This window comes from Diaphorina citri, unplaced genomic scaffold, assembly GCF_000475195.1.
Source record: "Diaphorina citri unplaced genomic scaffold, Diaci psyllid genome assembly version 1.1 scaffold2000, whole genome shotgun sequence".
NCBI classification, from domain to species: domain Eukaryota; kingdom Metazoa; phylum Arthropoda; class Insecta; order Hemiptera; family Psyllidae; genus Diaphorina; species Diaphorina citri.
The window spans coordinates 25,610-45,091 of NW_007379426.1; the positions used below are offsets into that span (position 1 = coordinate 25,610).

At 39.1% G+C, this 19,482-nt stretch overlaps 2 protein-coding genes and 1 long non-coding RNA gene across 3 annotated transcripts in view; 1 reads left to right on the plus strand and 2 right to left on the minus strand.

Annotated features, from left to right (window-relative positions):
- Positions 1-6,941: 6,941 nt before the first annotated feature.
- Positions 6,942-8,549, plus strand: LOC103517885 (programmed cell death 6-interacting protein-like). The gene is made up of 3 exons (XM_026829831.1): positions 6,942-7,118; positions 7,795-7,995; positions 8,343-8,549. The coding sequence occupies exons 1-3, from the start codon at positions 6,957-6,959 to the stop codon at positions 8,547-8,549; spliced, it is 570 nt and encodes a 189-aa protein (XP_026685632.1). The 5' UTR covers positions 6,942-6,956.
- Positions 8,550-10,456: 1,907 nt separating this feature from the next.
- Positions 10,457-19,482, minus strand: part of LOC103517886 (brefeldin A-inhibited guanine nucleotide-exchange protein 1-like) — a 12,664-nt gene continuing 3,638 nt past the window's right edge. Inside the window, exons 5-14 of the mRNA XM_026829832.1 lie at positions 15,935-16,110; positions 15,147-15,311; positions 14,818-15,038; positions 14,289-14,467; positions 13,685-13,869; positions 12,465-12,679; positions 11,647-11,693; positions 11,472-11,566; positions 10,905-11,059; positions 10,457-10,572 (exon numbers count right to left, since the gene is read on the minus strand). Of these exons, the coding sequence (XP_026685633.1) occupies positions 10,457-10,572; positions 10,905-11,059; positions 11,472-11,566; positions 11,647-11,693; positions 12,465-12,679; positions 13,685-13,869; positions 14,289-14,467; positions 14,818-15,038; positions 15,147-15,311; positions 15,935-16,110 (1,554 nt within the window). The remainder of the gene's footprint in view (positions 10,573-10,904; positions 11,060-11,471; positions 11,567-11,646; positions 11,694-12,464; positions 12,680-13,684; positions 13,870-14,288; positions 14,468-14,817; positions 15,039-15,146; positions 15,312-15,934; positions 16,111-19,482) is intronic.
- On the minus strand, positions 17,016-18,485 carry LOC113471001. The gene is made up of 2 exons (XR_003393865.1): positions 18,375-18,485; positions 17,016-17,122 (listed from the first exon to the last, which is right to left on the minus strand). It is a non-coding gene; the product is annotated as an uncharacterized LOC113471001 (long non-coding RNA).

The following is a 19,482-nucleotide window of genomic DNA, read 5'->3' on the forward strand; positions in this document are numbered from 1 at the left end:
TTATTATTTTATTTTTTCTGCGCTGCCATCGACCCAGTTAAACCGTGCTGAAAAGCTGCTCCTTTATCCACACTTCTAACTCAGAGAACGGTATTACATGGATTAGTGGTAGGTAAACAAATTGACTAGGTTAACCTCAATGAAGTAAAGTTTTACACCGGGGCCTGTAACTGTAACGAAGAGCAACACATGATCGTATAACCTCGAATCAAAAGTTAATCTTGTTTGCCCCACCGGTTATTTAATCCATACCTTAATTATAAATGAAATATTTGAAGGCGTCTATTAATGTAAGTTAATGTAACGAGCACTATCATCACAATTCTGCATGAGATATAGGCGGGTAGACTCTAAATCGCATCAACCCACCTTCTAGAAAAACCCGACTAGTGGTCATTTTTTTTAAGAGGTTTGACAGAGGGAACTGTAACTGTTATGGTCTTATCGTCCCGAAATCGAAGAGAGAAGGAAGACAGGATAGGAGAAAGCCAGCCGTTCCGAGAACGAACATTATCCCATCAGGATAAAATCCGCCCCGGGCGGGAATCGAACCCGCGGCCTAGCGCTTACAAGGCAGACGCACTACTGTGGGGTTTTTTGCCTTCTTCTTCCTAACCCGCCGTTCCCCCAACCCACAACCTGTTATTTTAATGGGGAAAAAAGACTATAACCGTCGTATGTATGAAATCTAAAGATAAACTTAAGTTTAACTTGAAATGAAAATCTTGCCAAATTTCATGTCATTTCTTGACCGTCGTATGTATGAAATCTAAAGATAAACTTAAGTTTAACTTGAAATGAAAATCTTGCCAAATTTCATGAAATTTCTTGAGACACTTCGAACTTTTGATTTGAACTTGGAATATTTATACACATAAAGTTTATTGATATTTAAGACAGGTTATTTAACACTTACAAACAACGGTCACACTTCGAACTTTTGATTTGAACTTGGAATATTTATACACATAAAGTTTATTGATATTTAAGACAGGTTATTTAACACTTACAAACAAAGGTCTCGTATTGAACTTATTAGGTCTTTACTGATTACAAAGTACTTGGAAAAAATCACTCGGTCTTTCTTCTACTTACTTAATGTCTTCTGCTACACTTTACTTCTGATACACTTCCTACTAATCACTTTCTTCACTACTGCCTTTCAACTACTAAACTTCACTTGTACTAATTACACCTTCTATGAGATCCCCCTTGCCATATCACCCTCTTCTCTAACTTTGGATCTCACAAAAAACTATAACTGAATACAAAACTAAAATTTCCTTCAAAGGCTTTACACTTTACCCTGAGTCCTGATACACTTCCTACTAATCACTTTCTTCACTGCTGCCTTTCAACTACTAAACTTCACTTGTACTAATTACACCTTCTATGAGATCCCCCTTGCTATATCACCCTCTTCTCTAACTTTGGATCTCACAAAAAACTATAACTGAATACAAAACTAAAATTTCCTTCAAAGGCTTGATCGCTCTATCACGACTCTAATGGCTACTACATAGCGACTCTAATGGCTACTTCCGAACGACTCTAATGGCTACTGCCAAGCGACTCTAATGGCTACTGCCTAGCGACTAATCTTACATTCCTTCTCTTCCCTGCTTCCCGCATCTCGAAAACTTTCTCCTCTCCCACTCTTCTCTCATCCTACCTTTCTTCCTTTTCACGTATCTGAACTACTTTCTTAATTCGCGATTTTCGCGACAACTACCAACTAAGCTAAGTAGGCTGGCAACTTGAAATGAAAATATTGCCAAATTTCATGAAATCTAGCCAGTTATTTCAAGAAATGACATGAAATTGGTAACATTTTTCGTCTCATTTTTCGTTTCGTTAGACTAAAGTTTACTTTGAAAATTAAAAATTTAAGTTTTAGTTCAGTGATAATAGATAAAAAGATGACAGAAGGATCTCAAGAATTTTGCCTGCGGGCGAACCAGGAAACCATGATATCTCTGGTGAATTCTCTACTAAAAAAGGAAACGTTAGTAGATTTGCGATCTGCTGAAGGGCAGTACTTGAAAGCCCACAAAGTTGTGCTGTGTACCTGTAGTCCGGTATTTGAGATGTTACTTAGTCAACATAATGATGAGCGCCCCATCCTCATATTCTCTGAGACCAAGTTCAATGAGCTGAAGAGCATGATCTGTGCTGTGTACCTGTAGTCCGTTATTTGAGATGTTACTTAGTCAACATAATGATGAGCGCCCCATCCTCATATTCTCTGAGACCAAGTTCAATGAGCTGAAGAGCATGATAGATTACATGTACAAGGGTGAAGTCAACATCGCCCCAGATGAGCTCAACCATTTCCTCAAGGCTGCTGAGAGATTACAAATAAGAGGCTTGTCAGAGTCGGAGTCCACTACCCAGACTGCTGTCCACTACCCTGATGATGATGAGGAAGATTACTCTCAGGCTGGAACTTCTCAAATGGACAACTAACAATTCTCATGATTTTCAATTTTTTATTAAAATAATAAAATAAATGTCTTTCTTTGTGTTATTATTTCACAACTTTGGTGCTCACTGCAGCATTGTAGGACCATGCTGGCACCGGTCGCTATGCGCATTTATATTACATAGCTACTCATTTTCCTCACGAGGCTGAGTGGGCCCCGTAACGGCCAGTGCTGACGGAAAATTTAAATGAAAGGTGTAAATTTTTGACGTTTTCCTGTCTTGAAAAATTGGTTGAGAGTTCCAAGACCGATCTGAAAGCAAATATTTGAATGAAAAGTAAAAGAATTAAAACTTGAAAATCTTGAACTTGACCTTTTTCTGTCTTGAAAAGTAGGGAGTTAATCGATATTTTGTCAACTAACATTTGATGAAGGATTGTAATTTTTATGCTATTCGATTAGTGTAGCAATTGTAGCATGAATGCTTTTTAAGCTCTCCTACGAAAATAGCAGTTGTAGCATGTTTAACGTTCCTACAAATGTAGCAATTGTACCATAAAATGATTTAAATACTCGGTTGGTTCCAATAACGTTATGGTTGTGTTTCTAAAACTGACTTTCAATTTTGCGTTGATCTTTTTTTATATATTAAACCCCCCAAATATTTAATGTAGAAAGTACCTCCAATGAGGGACTATTTGCATTTTTCTCGCTCCTGATTGGGGGCATCTTAACAGGTAACCAACTTTACACCAATCAGGTTGCTGGAAAATGTAAACAACTTCCTTCAACGAAGGGAGATTTCTTCAATGTATTATTTACTTCTTCATTTCTCTGATACACTTTTTTTTTTTTTTTTTGTTTTGTCTACTCCTTTGTTTAATCTCCTGCTTTTGTGACACCGTGTACTGTTTCAATTGGTACTTTTTTTATCGGTTTCATAGATTCCTCGTCTAAAAATCCTCAGTTTATTACTTTCTATTGTTTTTTTATTATGATTTCCAAGTGAATGCTTTAATATGACAAGGACCTGCTCTTGAAAGGGCTTCTTTCTTCAAACCCCTCAATTATTACCAAATAATTCGTTGTTTTTATACTGCTACTATCAGGTTGCACGAGCTTCAAAATTGGGCGTAGCTCGAGATCGGTTTAGATTTTGGCAAATTCCTCTCTTGTAGCACATCTAGAACATATTAGGAACATTCCTACCAACTTTCAGATTTCTACTTGTTGGGGTTTTCGAGATTAGTTTGTGAATGAGTGAATTAAAACTAAAACTAACTCCGCTTTTATAATACCGTGCACAAATATAATAGTAAATATTTTGTGGAGAGAAGTCCATTCAAGACGGGGCCCCCTAATGAAATCAGACCAGAACTAATGATCTAATATTATGTTTATAACTTTCTATTTTTTAGCATATTATATACCTACTTTTTGTTCCATGTCACCGGAAAAATAAAAATGAAGTCCTTTATTATTGTAGGTATGATGTTTTTTATTCATTTTTCAAAAGTCAATATTATGTATTAGTTTGCTCATTATGTAAAATGTGGCTCTACGATTTTTGAATGGAATATACCTTGTTTATACTGCCCGAATAGACTGAAAAGTCCCCATACTCCTGCAGTCAAAATAAGGGTCAAGGTCTCTTTTGAATTTGATGAGATTTTACTGTTTTACATTTGAACGAAATTTTCTACATTCTTCATATAATTTTTCGACCTTTGGGTCCGATTTTTCTGAGCAAGATTTTTTCAGTTTATTGAACCATTAGCGAATACTATTCGTTGACAAACTTCAAACAATATCTCCATGCTAGGAGATCAACCAATGAGGGAAAAGAATGCCCTGAGCATTCTTAAACCCCTTAGGGGGGGTCATCAGGTGTTAGGATATTTCATATACCAAATGACGTAGATTTTTGCCAATCATTATGTTAATCCAATAGTTTAAACCGAGATTAAACTCTGTGGCCCTGGCCATAAGAATCCAGGGTTCTTATTGGCCAATAATCTCGCTCTGTGAGGTTACCATAGTTGTGTACCAATAAGATTGTTCCGAATGTTGGAAACTGTAGTAACTTTCTATCTTTAAGCTGTATCCATACATAGTCGACCCCATCGATCGACGAGATGAAGAGGTGAATCTATGTTGTCGAGGCAGTGTACGGTTTCGGTCGACCATATTTGGCGTCAACTGTGTTTGGATACACCTTTACAGAATATCAGAGGTTTAAAGTTAGGTAGCTCGAAAGATTGATTTAATTACTAGTTAGCTAATATGTACATATTAATATAGGATAACACATTTCGTACTGATTTCGAACTTTGTTTTGGACTCCTAAAGGCCCATTTCCCACCTGTCGTTCGGAAAAAAATCGTGTCGCATATATTGGGAACACTCTCATTTAAATTACATTGCCTACAGGACATTCGGAAAAAAATCGGATGAAACTCACGACAAACGGAAACGGGCCTTGAAGCTAAAAACAGGGTGGAGCATACAGCATCGAGCAGGTAGAGGGAAGCGAAGACTTTATCCTAATGGAAAATGACCACCAGCGAGTTTATTGTTGCCTAAGGCATTCTCTACCACTTAACCCTTGGTAGCTCTAAAACTCTAGATTATAGTGCGGTCAAATTCTGAAACTAAATTTCGTTCCTCGTTTGGAATTCGAACCCACGTTCTCCCACTTATAATAAAAGCTGCGAAGAAAATTATATTTCCCCTGGATTGAGTGGGATTACTTATCTATCGAGCTACCTAATCTAAATCACTGGCCAATTAAACTAAACATACATAATTATAAATAATTATCTAATTATATTACACACATTTATATGTCATAGCTACTCATTTTCCTCACAAGGCTGAGTGGGCCCTGCAACAGATATTACTCAAAAGAGATGACTGGAAAAAACTACATTTAGGTACTTTGTATGATTTCAGGGTGCCATAGTGCCAGCAATTCAGCAAGACCCTACTCCAGATATGAATGCAGATACGCTGTCAGCACTTTCCACTCTGATGTTAGCCCAAGCACAGGAGGCCTTTGTACAGAAAGCCATTCATGGTAAGCAAGGTAGAATGGTAGAGATGTACTGGTAAATAGGAGGGTATGGGTTCAACCTCATTTGAGGCATAAAATTTAATATTGGTCTTTTTTTAATGTGTTTTAAAGAGGAGATCAAAATTTGAAGTCCCTGTTCCTCAGACCTCAATTAATTTGAGAATTTAAGCACAAATACTGGTTTACTCCTTAAGTAAAGGTACTTCGCGCTGTATAAATAAGCACAATCTGCCAGCTTAGTTAGCTTGAAAGCCTTATCAAGTGCTAGTTTGCAGGTTCCACATTCCCTCCCAGGTCAATCTTTATTCTAAAAATATCAACAGACAAGGTTCGTTCTCGGAACGAACCTTGATTGCCTTGAGGTGACCTTTGGTTTCAGCTACAAATTTTACGAGTGGATGCCCTTCACATTCAATCTTCGCTATTTCTTTAGCAAAGGAAATTCAGACTGGTATCCTCCCTGTTAAGTCTTCTAGCCAGACAATATATTATTATTATTATTATTATTATTATTATTATTATTTTTCAGATCGCAAGGACGCAAGTTGAAAAAAGATTTGGACAGCAATGAACAGAAAAAAACCATCCATAAGGGGAATTGCCCTATAGATGGTTCTTTTCTGTTTAATGCTGTCCATTTGATGGAAGGAACTGTAACTGCCGAGGTCTTATCGTTCCGAAATCGAAGAGAGAAGAAAGACAGCCGTTCCGAGAACGAACATTTTCCGTTCAGGATAAAATCTGCCTCGGGTGGGAATCGAACCCGCCGCCTAGCGCTTACAAGGCAGACGCGCTACCAACCAAGCTAAATAGGCTGAACCCATACCAAACAAATAATTAAAACATATCATGACCATTTAAGCATATAGAACTTATTCATATTTAGCTGATAAAAAAAAGAGTTCTGATTTTACATATGTTCATGTTTGTTTGTTCCCAGGTTGAAACAATCAAAGCTACACGCGATGTGATAGAATCCGAACTGAAAACCTCACTACCAACCAAGTAGGCTGAACCCATACCAAACAAATAATTAAAACATTATCATGACCATTTAAGCATATAAAACTTATTATTAATATTTAGCTGATAAAAAAAAGAGTTCTGATTTTACATATAAACTTTGAAAACGGGATACCATGTCAAGTACTAATTAATACTAAAATAAGAAGAGAACAAGCACTTGACTAAATAAACGAATTTATTGATGGAAAAGAGTCAACATGTTTCAACATCTCATGATGCCATCCTCAGGACTAAATTGAAAAATTGCAATGAAAGAAAAATATAAACAAAGCAATATAACACATGACATTACATACCTCATATGATTAGGGTGGGTACATACGGTTCAAGAGAAAAGGGGGGTACACACTAGCAAATATAAGTAACAAAATTAAATTCGTTTATTTAGTCAAGTGAAGACTTATTCTCTTCTTATTTTAGTATTGATTTTACATATGTTCATGTTTGTTTGTTCCCAGGTTGAAACAATCAAAGCTACACGCGATGTGATAGAATCCGAACTGAAAACCTCCACCCTGGATATGAAGGAGAAATTCATGAAGGCATTGATAGAGGATGGTGCTGTAACCGAAACCTTAGCCACGGATGCTTTACAGGTCAGTTATTCAACTAATCAAATGCGTTGCAAGTTTTGACAAGACGATTTTTTTTTTTTTTTTTTTAAGGAACTGTCCAATGGGAAAAGGAGAACAAGCTAGGAGGAAGGTAGCTGTTCCAGGAACAAACCTTATCTGTTGAGGATAAATCTAGTAAGACTGGCGCGCTACGCGCTACCCTCCAAACTAACTAGACTGAATTTGCTTATATTTGCAGCCAAGATAGCATCACATTTATGTCGATTGTTGTTGTTGTTGTTTTTTTTTTATTATTATTATTATTATTATTATTATTATTTTTTTTTTTCTTGGAGATATATCTTTAAGTACTTATTTCCACCCGGGGCGGATTTTGTCCCAAACAAATAAGGTTCGTGATAACTGGCTTTCTCCTATCCTGTCTTCCCTCTCTCTTAGCTTTCAAGACCTTAGCAGTTACAGTTCCCTCTATGAAACAATCAAACCTCTTAAGTAATTATCTTAGGCCGGGGGCCACAAAGTAAGTTTAATAAAAAAAATCTTGGTTTAAGCCATCTGATTGGCTGAGATTTTTGGAAATCAACCAATCAGATTGCTTCATCCGACGTTAATCCAAATACGCTCACTTGTGGCCCCGGCCATTAATAAATTAAAAATAAATCATGAAATCAAACCCTCTCTCTTTATTTTCCCTCAGGACACATATGGAGCTCTGCAGGAGCAAGTGCGAGGGAGCGTTGCGAAGCAGGAAACCTTGCTCTCTCAAATCCAGGAGAAAAACTCGGAGTTTACCGCCGAGAAGATGGGGGGCGGTTGTCTTGCTGTACAGCGTGAGGATATGCTCAAGGATTTGGCCGCTGGGTATGACGCCTTCATGGATTTGCAGAAACATTTACAGGTAATGACAAAACCTGTGGCTGGGTAGAATAGAATATACCCTGTTAATACTGCTGGCTGGGGGACGTTAAACAGGGAGTAGATCAGCTTATGTCTGGCTGGGGGACTTTAAACAGGGAGTATACCAGCCTGACTTTCCCTTACTAAAGAAATAACAAAGGTTGAGTGCGGAGGGCATCGACTAGTAAAAATTTTGTTATCAAAACCAATTAATGTCAGCCCAAAGCAATCACCCTAGTTAGGGCTGATTCAGAGGCTGACGAAAAATGCCGACGCCGTCTGTACACTGGAAAAGGCAAAGAAGATTTTTTTTCCATTATTTTTTTTTCTTTTCTTTGATTGTTTCAGGAGGGAGGCAAGTTCTACAACGACCTGACAGAGTTGTTGGTCGTATTCCAAAACAAAATCAACGACTTCTGTTTCGCTCGCAAGACAGAGAAGGAAGAACTAATGAAGGATTTGACTCAGGACTTGAGTCGGGGTCCTGTGGGTCTGCCCACGGCGCCTTCCAACCATGAAGGTAAGGCAGACGGACCCTGTTTGTTTATAGCTTGAAAAAAAGAAGAAGAAGGAAAAAAAAGAGAGTGTTCCACCGCCGTTTTTATTTCGTAGCTATGAAACAACTGCTACATTAGACGCATGTGGTATGCGGGGTATGCCTCTCATCAGATGGGCGAGAAGAGACACAATTAATAATAGGACTGAAAAGTCCCTTTACTCCAGCAGTAGTGTCAGCCTAGCCCTCATTCGTCTATGACTTCACTCCCCTATTTCGGTTTCCATTCACCACATTCGTCTTAAAACTCTCCCTTTTAACACGTAGTTGTTCCAGAGTAGTAGTAGTAGTAGTAGGTAATTAGGAAATAAAGGAGGTCTTTTTTCCTAATACTAAGGGGTCCTGTTCACCTAACCATCTCGGCGGTTTAAAAACCTTTCCCAGGGTCCTGTTATCTCATTTTTCTTATGGCCTTTCTCCCTTTTTTCATCATTTCGGTCACCACGCCAAAGCCAACTGAACATCCCTAGTCTGGAAGAGCCGTATATGCCTTTCGCAATTTCCCCTTATCTGAAGCTCGTTTCCCCCTCTTTTGGTGTCTGTACAAAATCCTAGGAAAAAGAGGGGAAACGAGCTTCAGAAAAGCGGAATTTTCGAAAGGAAAATAAAACCAAGATTTTCAAATAAAACAACAGTGAGTATCTATACATACATAAAATAAAATATTTATTAGACACTTATCAAACAATTTATATAAAACATGAACATTTTCGAGTATGAAAAACTTTCGTCAGTCGAGTTACATACATGGATTAAATACTTTACTTTCCTTCCTATAGGATAGTATCAAACAATTTATATATCAAGTTAAGTAAAACCATGTAAAAACATGAACATTTTCGAGTATGAAAAACTTTCGTCAGTCGAGTTACATACATGGATTAAATACTTTACTTTCCTTCCTATAGGATAAGGAAAGTAAAAAACTTAAATAGAAAAATATTCCTACTAAAGTTCAGGCACCAAATATAACATAATACTTTTTTAGTCCCGCACAAAATGGCTAGTAGTTGCGTATACAAATTTTGCTGTTCCGGCGCGAACAACCTACTGTCCGCAGTGTTAAGCGCCTAAAAGGAAAAAAAAAAAAAAATGCTGTTTTGTGTTCTTCTTTTCAAGATGAATCTTCACAAAGTTACGTCAGAGTATATCAATATGTAAAATAGGGGAACAGGATAGAAGAAAGTCAGCCATTCCGAGAAAATACCTTATCAGCTTAGGATAAAGTTCGCCCCAGGCAGAAATCGAACCTGCGACCTAGCACTTACAAGGCAATAACGTAAAATAGGGGGCACGGTTAACTCAGTGGTACTAGACTTCCACACCGGAGATCCCGTCTTCGAATCCCGACAGAGTTGACTATTTTTTTTTTCTTTTTTCGGGGAACCGAACCCGCGGCCTAGCGCTTACAAGGCAGACGAGCTACCAATCAAGCTAACTAGGTTGGCTGAAGATGCTCTCTGCTTTACCACAAGTATAACATGATCTGATATTTTAAAAACCTCTTTGTTACATCTCCCAATTAATTAAATATAATGTCTAAAAAAATTACCTTGTTTACAGACGCAGCCTTTGACAGGGTGACACACAAAGTTCTCATTGATACAATCACACTGTTTCATGCAGTGGTCTCCGTAGTAACTTTCAGGACACACTGTAAATAAACCAAAGTACATACTGAGTTATTGGGCACCAAATATAACATAATACTTTTTTAGTCCCGCACAAAAAGGCTAGTAGTTGCGTATACAAATTTTGCTGTTCCGGCGCGAACAACCTACTGTCCGTAGTGTTAAGCGCCTAAAAGGAAAAAAAAATGCTGTCTGTGCAACATTCCTGTTTATAATTGTTAGCCTTTATCTTTCAACCAATATTTTTTGAGAAAACTTTCAAAAACATATAATGTCTAAAAAAAATTACCTTGTTTACAGACGCAGCCTTTGACAGGGTGACACACAAAGTTCTCGTTGATACAATCACACTGTTTCATACAGTGGTCTCCGTAGTAACTTTCAGGACACACTGTAAATAAACCAAAGTACATACTGAGTTATTGAGAATACACAATTTCGTACACTCAGGTTTGTTCTAGAGAAAAGCTGTAAGTTCATATATTACATACCAACAGGTGGCATCAAGGCCAGAGAGCTCGCTCAGGACCCCCGAACCGTAGGGGTCTAATGAGGGTATTCAGGTGCATAATTATGTCGTTATACCCTACTTCCTGAGACGGACTTGACCATAGTCCCATTCAGGTACCCTCAAAATGAGCCACTGTTATTGTCTGTGGCTTGACAGGGCTGGTTTTGTCTCAGTTTTACGTCCTCCAGCGAGACGGGGTACTTAGTACTTACCCTCAGTACAATGAGTTCCCATCCAGCCAGCAGTACATCTACATTCTCCATCATTGAGTCTGCACTTGCCACCATTCTGACATTTACATATCTGCGAGCATTGATACCCGTATGTACCTTCGGGACATGGCTGGCCACAGTTCTTGCCAGTACGTCTGTCAAATAAAACAAAAGTAAGCATAATTATTATTATTTTAACGAGTTTTGATACAGGGCACTGTAACTGCTAGCGTCCTATCTTCCCGAAATCGAAGAGAGAAGGAAGACAGGATAGGAGAAAGCCAGCCGTTCCGAAAACGAACATTATCCGTTCAGGATAAAATCCGCACCGGGCGGGAATCGAATCCGGGGGCTAGCACTTACAAGGCAGACGCGTTACCAACCAAGCTAACTAGGCTGGCAGTATAATTATTAGATTTATAAATAGATACGCCATCCTAGTAACACTGAGAAAAAAAAATAGGGTGCCGGAAGCCAAATCGAGTGACTGGGTTCCGGAACTGAAAAAAGGTGGACAAACTAAGTGTAGAGGTGGCTTCACAACTCAAAGGTCGCAGGTTCACTCACCCAGGTAAGCACTGGCATACGCCCGTCACGTGATGACAGTCCGCCCCATTTTTACACGCACACTGCTGAGTACATCCTTTACCCCAATGATGACACTAGTACCAAACATGGCCACCAGAGCGCTACATGTATCTTGCCATGTAGATTCTGTAAACTTGCTAGCATTATGAATCACCAGATTTTCAAGATTGGTAGCACCTGCCTTGGCTAACTCCTCATTGGCTGAAACCACACACAAAATAGGATAGAATAGTTCCAAACATGGCCACTAAAGCTCTAAATTGGCTTAAGAATTTCCCACAACTTTCTATGGCTCGATTTTTTTTTATTTTATTTTTTAGGTTTGATAGAGGGAACTGTAACTGCTTAAGTCTTATCGTCCCGAAAGCGAAGAGTGGGGGAAGACAAATAGTTCCAAACATGACCACTAAAGCTCTAAATTGGCTTAAGAATTTCCCACAACTTTCTATGGCTCGATTTTTTTTATTTTATTTTTTAGGTTTGATAGAGGGAACTGTAACTGCTTAAGTCTTATCGTCCCGAAAGCGAAGAGTGGGGGAAGACAGACAATTTTAGCACATATCTCTCAGCCCCGTAAGGATAATTCTGGTTAAACACATTAGTTACAACAGATTTTCGCGTGGTTCTGAAAGGATGACTGGGACAAAACATTTTGCTGTTTCGGGATGCACTCAACCTCTTGTGGACTTTATCAAGGGGAAGATTAAAATTTCAGAGAAAAGATGAAGGGTCTAAAAACTGTCTACTATGACTTCTTTTAACCTTCAAAAAAGTAACTTTTTGCTTCCTTAGGCCAGTCACTCACTATCAGGTAGACCTGACAGGGGGAAGACAGGACAGGAGAAAGCCAGCCGTTCCGAGAATGAACTTTGTCTGTTTAAGATAAAGTTCGCACCGGGCAGGAATCGAACCCTCTCGGCCTGATGTTCAGTTATTCACCAGACTCAATGTAGCTTAACCTAGGTTACTTACACTGTTGAACACACCAGTGTATCTGTACATAGAAGTCTCGCAGTAGCATAGGCCCGAGGATATCGAAATACTGATTGAACACATTGCCTATACTGTACAGGGCGAAATTGCACGTGGTTCGCATCCATTCGGCTTTTTCCGACTGGTGCTCGGGAAGTTTCGTGTCGTCGAAGATGCGAAACAGAACGTTGAATAGATCGCGCCACCAGTGTGACCTTGAAATAGGAGAGAAACAGGGGCGTGGTTACGATAGGGGGATTTTAAAAGCCGCCACCGAATGAAGGAATGAATTTGGGTAAAAGCCAGCCTCGATGGTGCTCGCCTGGTAAACAGGAGGGCGGTTCAATCCCAGCCGAGGTATGGAATTTTATCCTCAATATAATTTTGATCACAATAATAGTAGTAGCCTACTCTGCTGGAGTAAAGGGACTTTTCAGTCCTATGGGAGCAGTATAAATAAGCACTATTATTATTAATAAAATTTATTGACGGACTGCCCAGAGTTTGGGTTACCAAAACGACACAGCATACTTCTCAGACAAAATTGCTACATTTAAAATGAAAAATTTTGAATTAAAAATCGATTCCCAGGTAAAAACTTTGAAAAATCCTAATCCGAAGTCAAACGGCAAAAAAGTATGTGTTGAAAGGTCGCGTATAAACCCTGCATAAGCCTCAGCTTGTGTATGGGGTTAAACCACTGTACATTGTACAAAGCTCTTACATATCTATTTTTACGAAATTCCAATAGGCACTACTAGTGTGTACGCTCGTTTGCTTGACGTAATGTCGACTTGTTCAAAATTTACCGGTACCTACATATTTTTTCAAATCGATTTATATCGGTATCCAGAAGTCGTAGAAACTAAAGAGAAAGTCCCTAGTTCTTCATTTTTTTTCTGATCTTCAACGTAAAAACCTTACCTAAATAACCGCACAAGCCATAAGGTCTATAAATATAAAATCAACTTTCAGGGCCCAACGTGATGTCGACTTGTTCAAAATTTACCCGTACCTACATGTTTTTTCAAATCGATTTATATCGGTATCCAGAAGTCGTAGAAACTAAAGAGAAAGTCCCTAGTTCTTCATTTTTTTCTGATCTTCAACGTAAAAACCTTACCTAAATAACCGTACAAGCCATAAGGTCTATAAATATAAAATCAACTTTCAGGGCCCTGGAGTAGGGTGATGGTCTGCTAAAGGATTTTATCTCTTACCTGAACGAATGTCCTGCAGTCATGATCAATTCAAACAGAACACTGAGGGCTCTCGTTCTTACGTCCATTTTACATCGGGATAATAAACACGACAGTTCAAACAGTAGAGGGAACCAACCGCGTACCCACACCTTATCTTCTTCCACTGTGCTATGGGTTTCTTCGGTACAAAACTCAGAGAACATCTGTGAAATTCGAACCAAATAGTTAATAATCAATCATTGCTTGCCATTCAGAAGGTCCCGGGTTCGAATCCCACCATCGACAAAAATTTGTACTCGTTTTTCGATTGCAAATATTTCTCGCCCATCTGATGAGAGGCATACTACGACACAGACCACATGCGTCTAATGTAGCAGTTGTTTCATGGCTACGAAATAATAACGGCGGTGAAACACTCGAAATCCTCAGGACTTAGCACAATGCACCAACCTCAGTGGTGCAGTGGTTAGCGCGGTGAACTTCGGATCTGGAGGTTGGTGGTTCGAGTCCAAGTCAAGTCATAAAATTTAGCGTAGTGTTAGTTACACTGAGAAAAAAACTAGGGTGCCGGAAGCCAAATCGAGTGACTGGGTTCACAACTCAAAGGTCGCAGGTTCACTCACCCGGGTAAGCACTGGCATACGCCCGTCACGTGATGACAGTCCGCCCCATTTTTACACGCACACTGCTGAGTACATCCTTTACCCCAATGATTCAGAGGACAGGGTTGTTGACAGGTGGGCCCCTCATAACCAGCCGGACAAGATAACTCCCCTGTTACATGATCACAAGTCTTGTTTCCTGTAAGTACAAAATAGGAGGATTTTAAACATATTATATGGCAGCGGTGACCATATGCTCCCCTGTTACATGATCACAAGTCTTGTTTCCTGTAAGTACAAAATAGGAGGATTTTAAACATATTATATGGCAGCGGTGACCATATTAAACATATCATATGGCAGGGATGACCATAACGCGATTGAGAGGACAGGGTAGTTGACAGGTGGGTCCCCAGACGGGAATCGAACCTGCGACCCAGAGCTTACAAGTCCAATTATTTGTCCAATTTTTTTTCTCCCTCTCATTTCGTCCCTGTAAACGCTTTATTTCGACAAGAGATCGAATGGAGTCATGTCATTTTGTCTTACCTTGTCCTTTGGTCAAACACTCTTCCTTGCAGTTATATCCATACTGTCCCTCAGGACACGGGGCTGTGCATAGTTTACCCTGATATCCCCGGCCGCAATTGCACCCCCCATCCAGCTGGTTGCAGGTGCCACCATTGTTACAGCCGCAATCCAGGGAGCAATCCTCGCCGTACGTGTTCGGGTTACTGCATTGCGTCTCACAACGATGTCCTGTAATAATACTTTTTGAATTCGGGACGATAAGACCTTTGGCAGTTACAGTTCCCTCGATCAAATCACTTGAAAAAAAAACACACACACAAAAACGAAGCAAAAAAAAACAAACAGACTTACCAGTAGTATGGAAAGCTAATTCTACAATAGACTTGTCGCTGTCCGAAGCCGCCAAATGAAACACAGAGAAGATGTTTTTCCAGCCTGAGCGAATGTTACGGGCCTGAGAGTTCACCATCTGAGCGATGCATCGAACCACCATGTCCCGGATTGTGACGCTCCTGTAAGGAACCGCGAACGAGATTAGAAATGTTAAACATAATGGCAGATATGTATTTTTTTTTTACTCAGGATTTTTGAAAAGGGGCAGCTCCATCTAACCCAAATTTCAATATCAGGCCAAATTCCATGTAAAATGTGGCGAAAAAACTAAATAGAAAGTCAAAACTGTTAAAGGAAATATTTTCAAAAGATCGAAAATTCAAATGGAATTTGCCCTAAAAAAGGTTCAAACAATCGTGATGTCATATTAATAAAAATAATGAGATCTTGAGTGGAAGGTAATCACTGTGCAATGTTAACACCGGAGGCATTCTCTACCACCCAACCCTCAGAATTTAATTATTACGAGGTCGATTTATCGAATAAATGCGGATCAAATTCCATGCCTCGGCTGGAATTGAACCCAGGCCCTCCTATTTACCATACGAGCATCTTGACCACTACACCACCAAGGCAAGCCATCAAAGTACACAAATATTTGCTGCTGAATATAAATTTTCTCACCCCTATTGTGATGTCACATATCAAGAACGTCAGAGTCATATATGAAATAATAAAACAGTTCTCAAATTTTATCGGTCTTTTTAATATCGATTTTTCTAGGGATCTATGTAGGACTCACCGATTTTTCTTCATAATGACTTCGAACGGTCGTAGGAAATCCTTCTGGAATCGAAAGTTGGGAAATTCTCCCTTCTCGATAAACTTCATGGATAGTTGACGTAGCGAATCCAAAGCAAAGCAAGCGATGTGCTCGCTTTGGTTGCATCCGACACGATTGAAATGCTCCCCGAGCACCTGATAAGGGAAGCAATGAAAAGAGAGTGAGAGATTTTCTTTTAAAGCCTTTTTCTAAAGCTAAAGGTAAGTCTCATAAAATAAGCAAAGGATTCTATTTATCTTATTATGGGAGAATGACCTATTGGCCACAATCTCATAAAATAAGCAAAGGATTCTATTTATCTTATTATGGGAGAATGACCTATTGGCCACAAGTTCCCGACATTTGAACACAACAACATTTATCTTATTAATCTTTATGTCGCTCAGGTTTTCAAGTGCAGAATCAGTTAGACAAAAAGCCCACTCTGAGGCTTGGCTTAGGCCAGCCACTCACTATCAGATAGACCTGATAGAGTCAGTTTAACCTGTGCTCATCAGGTATCAGGTAGACCTGACAGATGGATCTTTTCAGCCGTACCTGTTAGGTCTACCTGATGGTCAGGTATCAAATTAACTAATCAGGTGTACCTGTCAGGTCTACCTGATGGTGTGTGTGCTCATCAGGTGTCAGGTGTACCTGTCAGGTATGCCTGATAATGAATGACTGACCTTAGGTGTAGGGGCAAACAGACTTAAAAGTTGGGCTTTGGACGAATTATTACCTGCCAAATTCGAGACCATTGCAGCCGGATTCGTCCCATATTGTAGTAAGATATCTCCACAATCTTCTGCAGGGAAAACATACGGGGATGGTGATGAGGCGAATTCAGCTCATCCATAGATACCTGGAGGTGAAAGAGGAAAACCACAAAGTTAATTTTCAGCCGTACCTGTCAGGTCTACCTGATGGTGTGTGTGCTCATCAGGTGTCAGGTGTACCTGACAGGTCTGCCTGAGAGTGAATGACTGACCTTAGGTGTAGGGGCAAACAGACTTAAAAGTTGGGCTTTGGACGAATTATTACCTGCCAAATTCGAGACCATTGCAGCCGGATTCGTCCCATATTGTAGTAAGATATCTCCACAATCTTCTGCAGGGAAAACATACGGGGATGGTGATGAGGCGAATTCAGCTCATCCATAGATACCTGGAGGTGAAAGAGGAAAACCACAAAGTTAGTTCTCCTTGGGGGGGGGGGAACTTTTAACTATTAAGGTCGCATAATGCTTCATAAAGGTCATACAGAAGGGACTTATATAGTTTACAATCATAAAAGCTTCCTAGAGTAAAGGACGATAGTGAAGAACAAAAAATCTTCATAGAGATGTAAGAGACTCACAAAGTCTAACTTTTAACTATTACTTTGAATTGTACCTTTTAACTTTTAACTTTACTTTGAATTGTACCTACCTATTGCTCTATGTTTCCCTCTCACCTACCTACTTGTACCCACCACTACATACCTGTTCATATGAAGCTTTTAACTATTAAGGTCGCATAATGCTTCATAAAGGTCATACAGAAGGGACTTATAAAGTTTACAATCATAAAAGCTTCCTAGAGTAAAGGACGATAGTGAAGAACAAAAAATCTTCATAGAGATGTAAGAGACTCACAAAGTCTAGGGGCATTCAAGACCTCGATGGCGAAATATCTTAAAGACTCACAGTGAAAGAAAAATCTAGTGGTTAGGTGGAAGAGCTCCTCTAGGAGAACCTTGCCACTTAAAAGAAAGCCGTAAAAAAAAGAAGATTAGTGGGGAACCCTGCCACCTAAATTACTACATACATACCTATTTCTATTAAAAAAAAGCCACGTAAAAAGTAGAGGTTTTTCTAATGTCAAAGGAATAAGTTTGTATTAACTTATTTGTTGGTACACACACTTGGTAGCCACGTAAAAAGTAGAGGTTTTTCTAATGTCAAAGGAATAAGTTTGTATTAACTTATTTGTTGGTACACACACTTGGTAGCCACGTAAAAAGTAGAGGTTTTTCTAATGTCAAAGGAATAAGTTTGTATTAACTTATTTGTTGGTACACACACTTGGTAAAACAATTCAAACACTAAAAATGATTTTGGGTGAGTAAAAATACTTGGCTTTATGATTACGATATATACGTAAAACATAAAGCCAAGTGTTTTTACCCACCCAAAATCGTTTTTAGTTTTCTACTGTTATTACATTTAGGTTGGGCTGGAGTAGGGGTTTTCCCAATTTACTTATTTTAAGATGGATTAAATTCGGGTACGATATATACGTAAAACATAAAGCCAAGTGTTTTTACCCACCCAAAATCATTTTTAGTTTTCTACTGTTATTACATTTAGGTTGGGCTGGAGTAGGGGTTTTCCCAATTTACTTATTTTAAGATGGATTAAATTCGGGTCTAAGTGTACCTGGCACAGGGCGGTAACGAAGTCCACTATAGCATCTCCATCCAGTCGAGTAGATCCGGTGAATATGCGATCCACCGCCACCACTACGCTCTGACTACTTGTCTCTCCTGAAACACAAATAATTCAATACATGAGACTTTGTAACAACAGATATCTTTTACTTTTACGTTCTATGACCGACACGTAAAAGAAAAAAATTGATGCTGTAAGGATGACCTAGGAAAAATAGTCTGGCTCGGTTACGTTAAACAGAGAGTAGACTAGTGTCTAGCTGTGGGACTATAAACAGGGAGGAGAACAGCTAACCCTAACCAGCCTAGCGAGCTGGCAGTTTCAAAGGGTTCTCTCTGCTTTTAAAGACCAAGCACAAGTCCTCACGATGGGTGACTGCGGTTCAGGACGAGCCTATTAAACATGGCTCAGTGTATAGCAGATACAAAAATATAATTATATCTTTTCTTTATTCTGCTATTGCCATTCGGTGAAAGCTAAAGCCACTAAAACAACAACAACTTGGAAAAAATGTTAAATTAGAGCGGGGTTTGTACGTGACTCACAGATTCCATTAGATTCTTAGCGGCACTCGAGATGACTTCCATCTCCAAGTTCCACACCAGTCTGCGCTTTTTTTCGTTAGCTATCACCTGAAAAACGGATATTTTAAGAATTAATTTAATTTATCAAATTTCCATTTTTTTTTTATTTATTTATTTAAAAAAAACGACATTTGAACACAACAACATTTATCTTATTAATCTTTATGTCGCTCAGGTTTTCAAGTGCAGAATCAGTTAGACAAAAAGCCCACTCTGAGGCTTGGCTTAGGCCAGCCACTCACTATCAGATAGACCTGATAGAGTCAGTTTAACCTGTGCTCATCAGGTATCAGGTAGACCTGACAGATGGATCTTTTCAGCGACTCTTGATTAGTAGAATCTGAAACTGTTGAGCAGTCTGAAAATAGAAGACGAAAAAAAAAAACAATATTGGAACACATCACATGCCTTCAGGAGTTCAGGCACTCCATTTCTCAAGGGTCTAGGATTACCTTGCCCTTGGGATCAATTTAATTTGAAGAAACCATTTACTGATGAAAATTTGTGATGAA

What these genes read in the sequence shown, in the direction of transcription:
- LOC103517885 (XM_026829831.1), top strand. Translation starts at nt 6,957, where the DNA reads ATGTTCATGTTTGTTTGTTCCCAGGTTGAAACAATCAAAGCTACACGC. An exon ending in TAGCCACGGATGCTTTACAG is followed by an intron (nt 7,119 to 7,794) that starts GTCAGTTATTCA and finishes ATTTTCCCTCAG; the next exon opens with GACACATATGGAGCTCTGCA. An exon ending in ATTTGCAGAAACATTTACAG is followed by an intron (nt 7,996 to 8,342) that starts GTAATGACAAAA and finishes TGATTGTTTCAG; the next exon opens with GAGGGAGGCAAGTTCTACAA.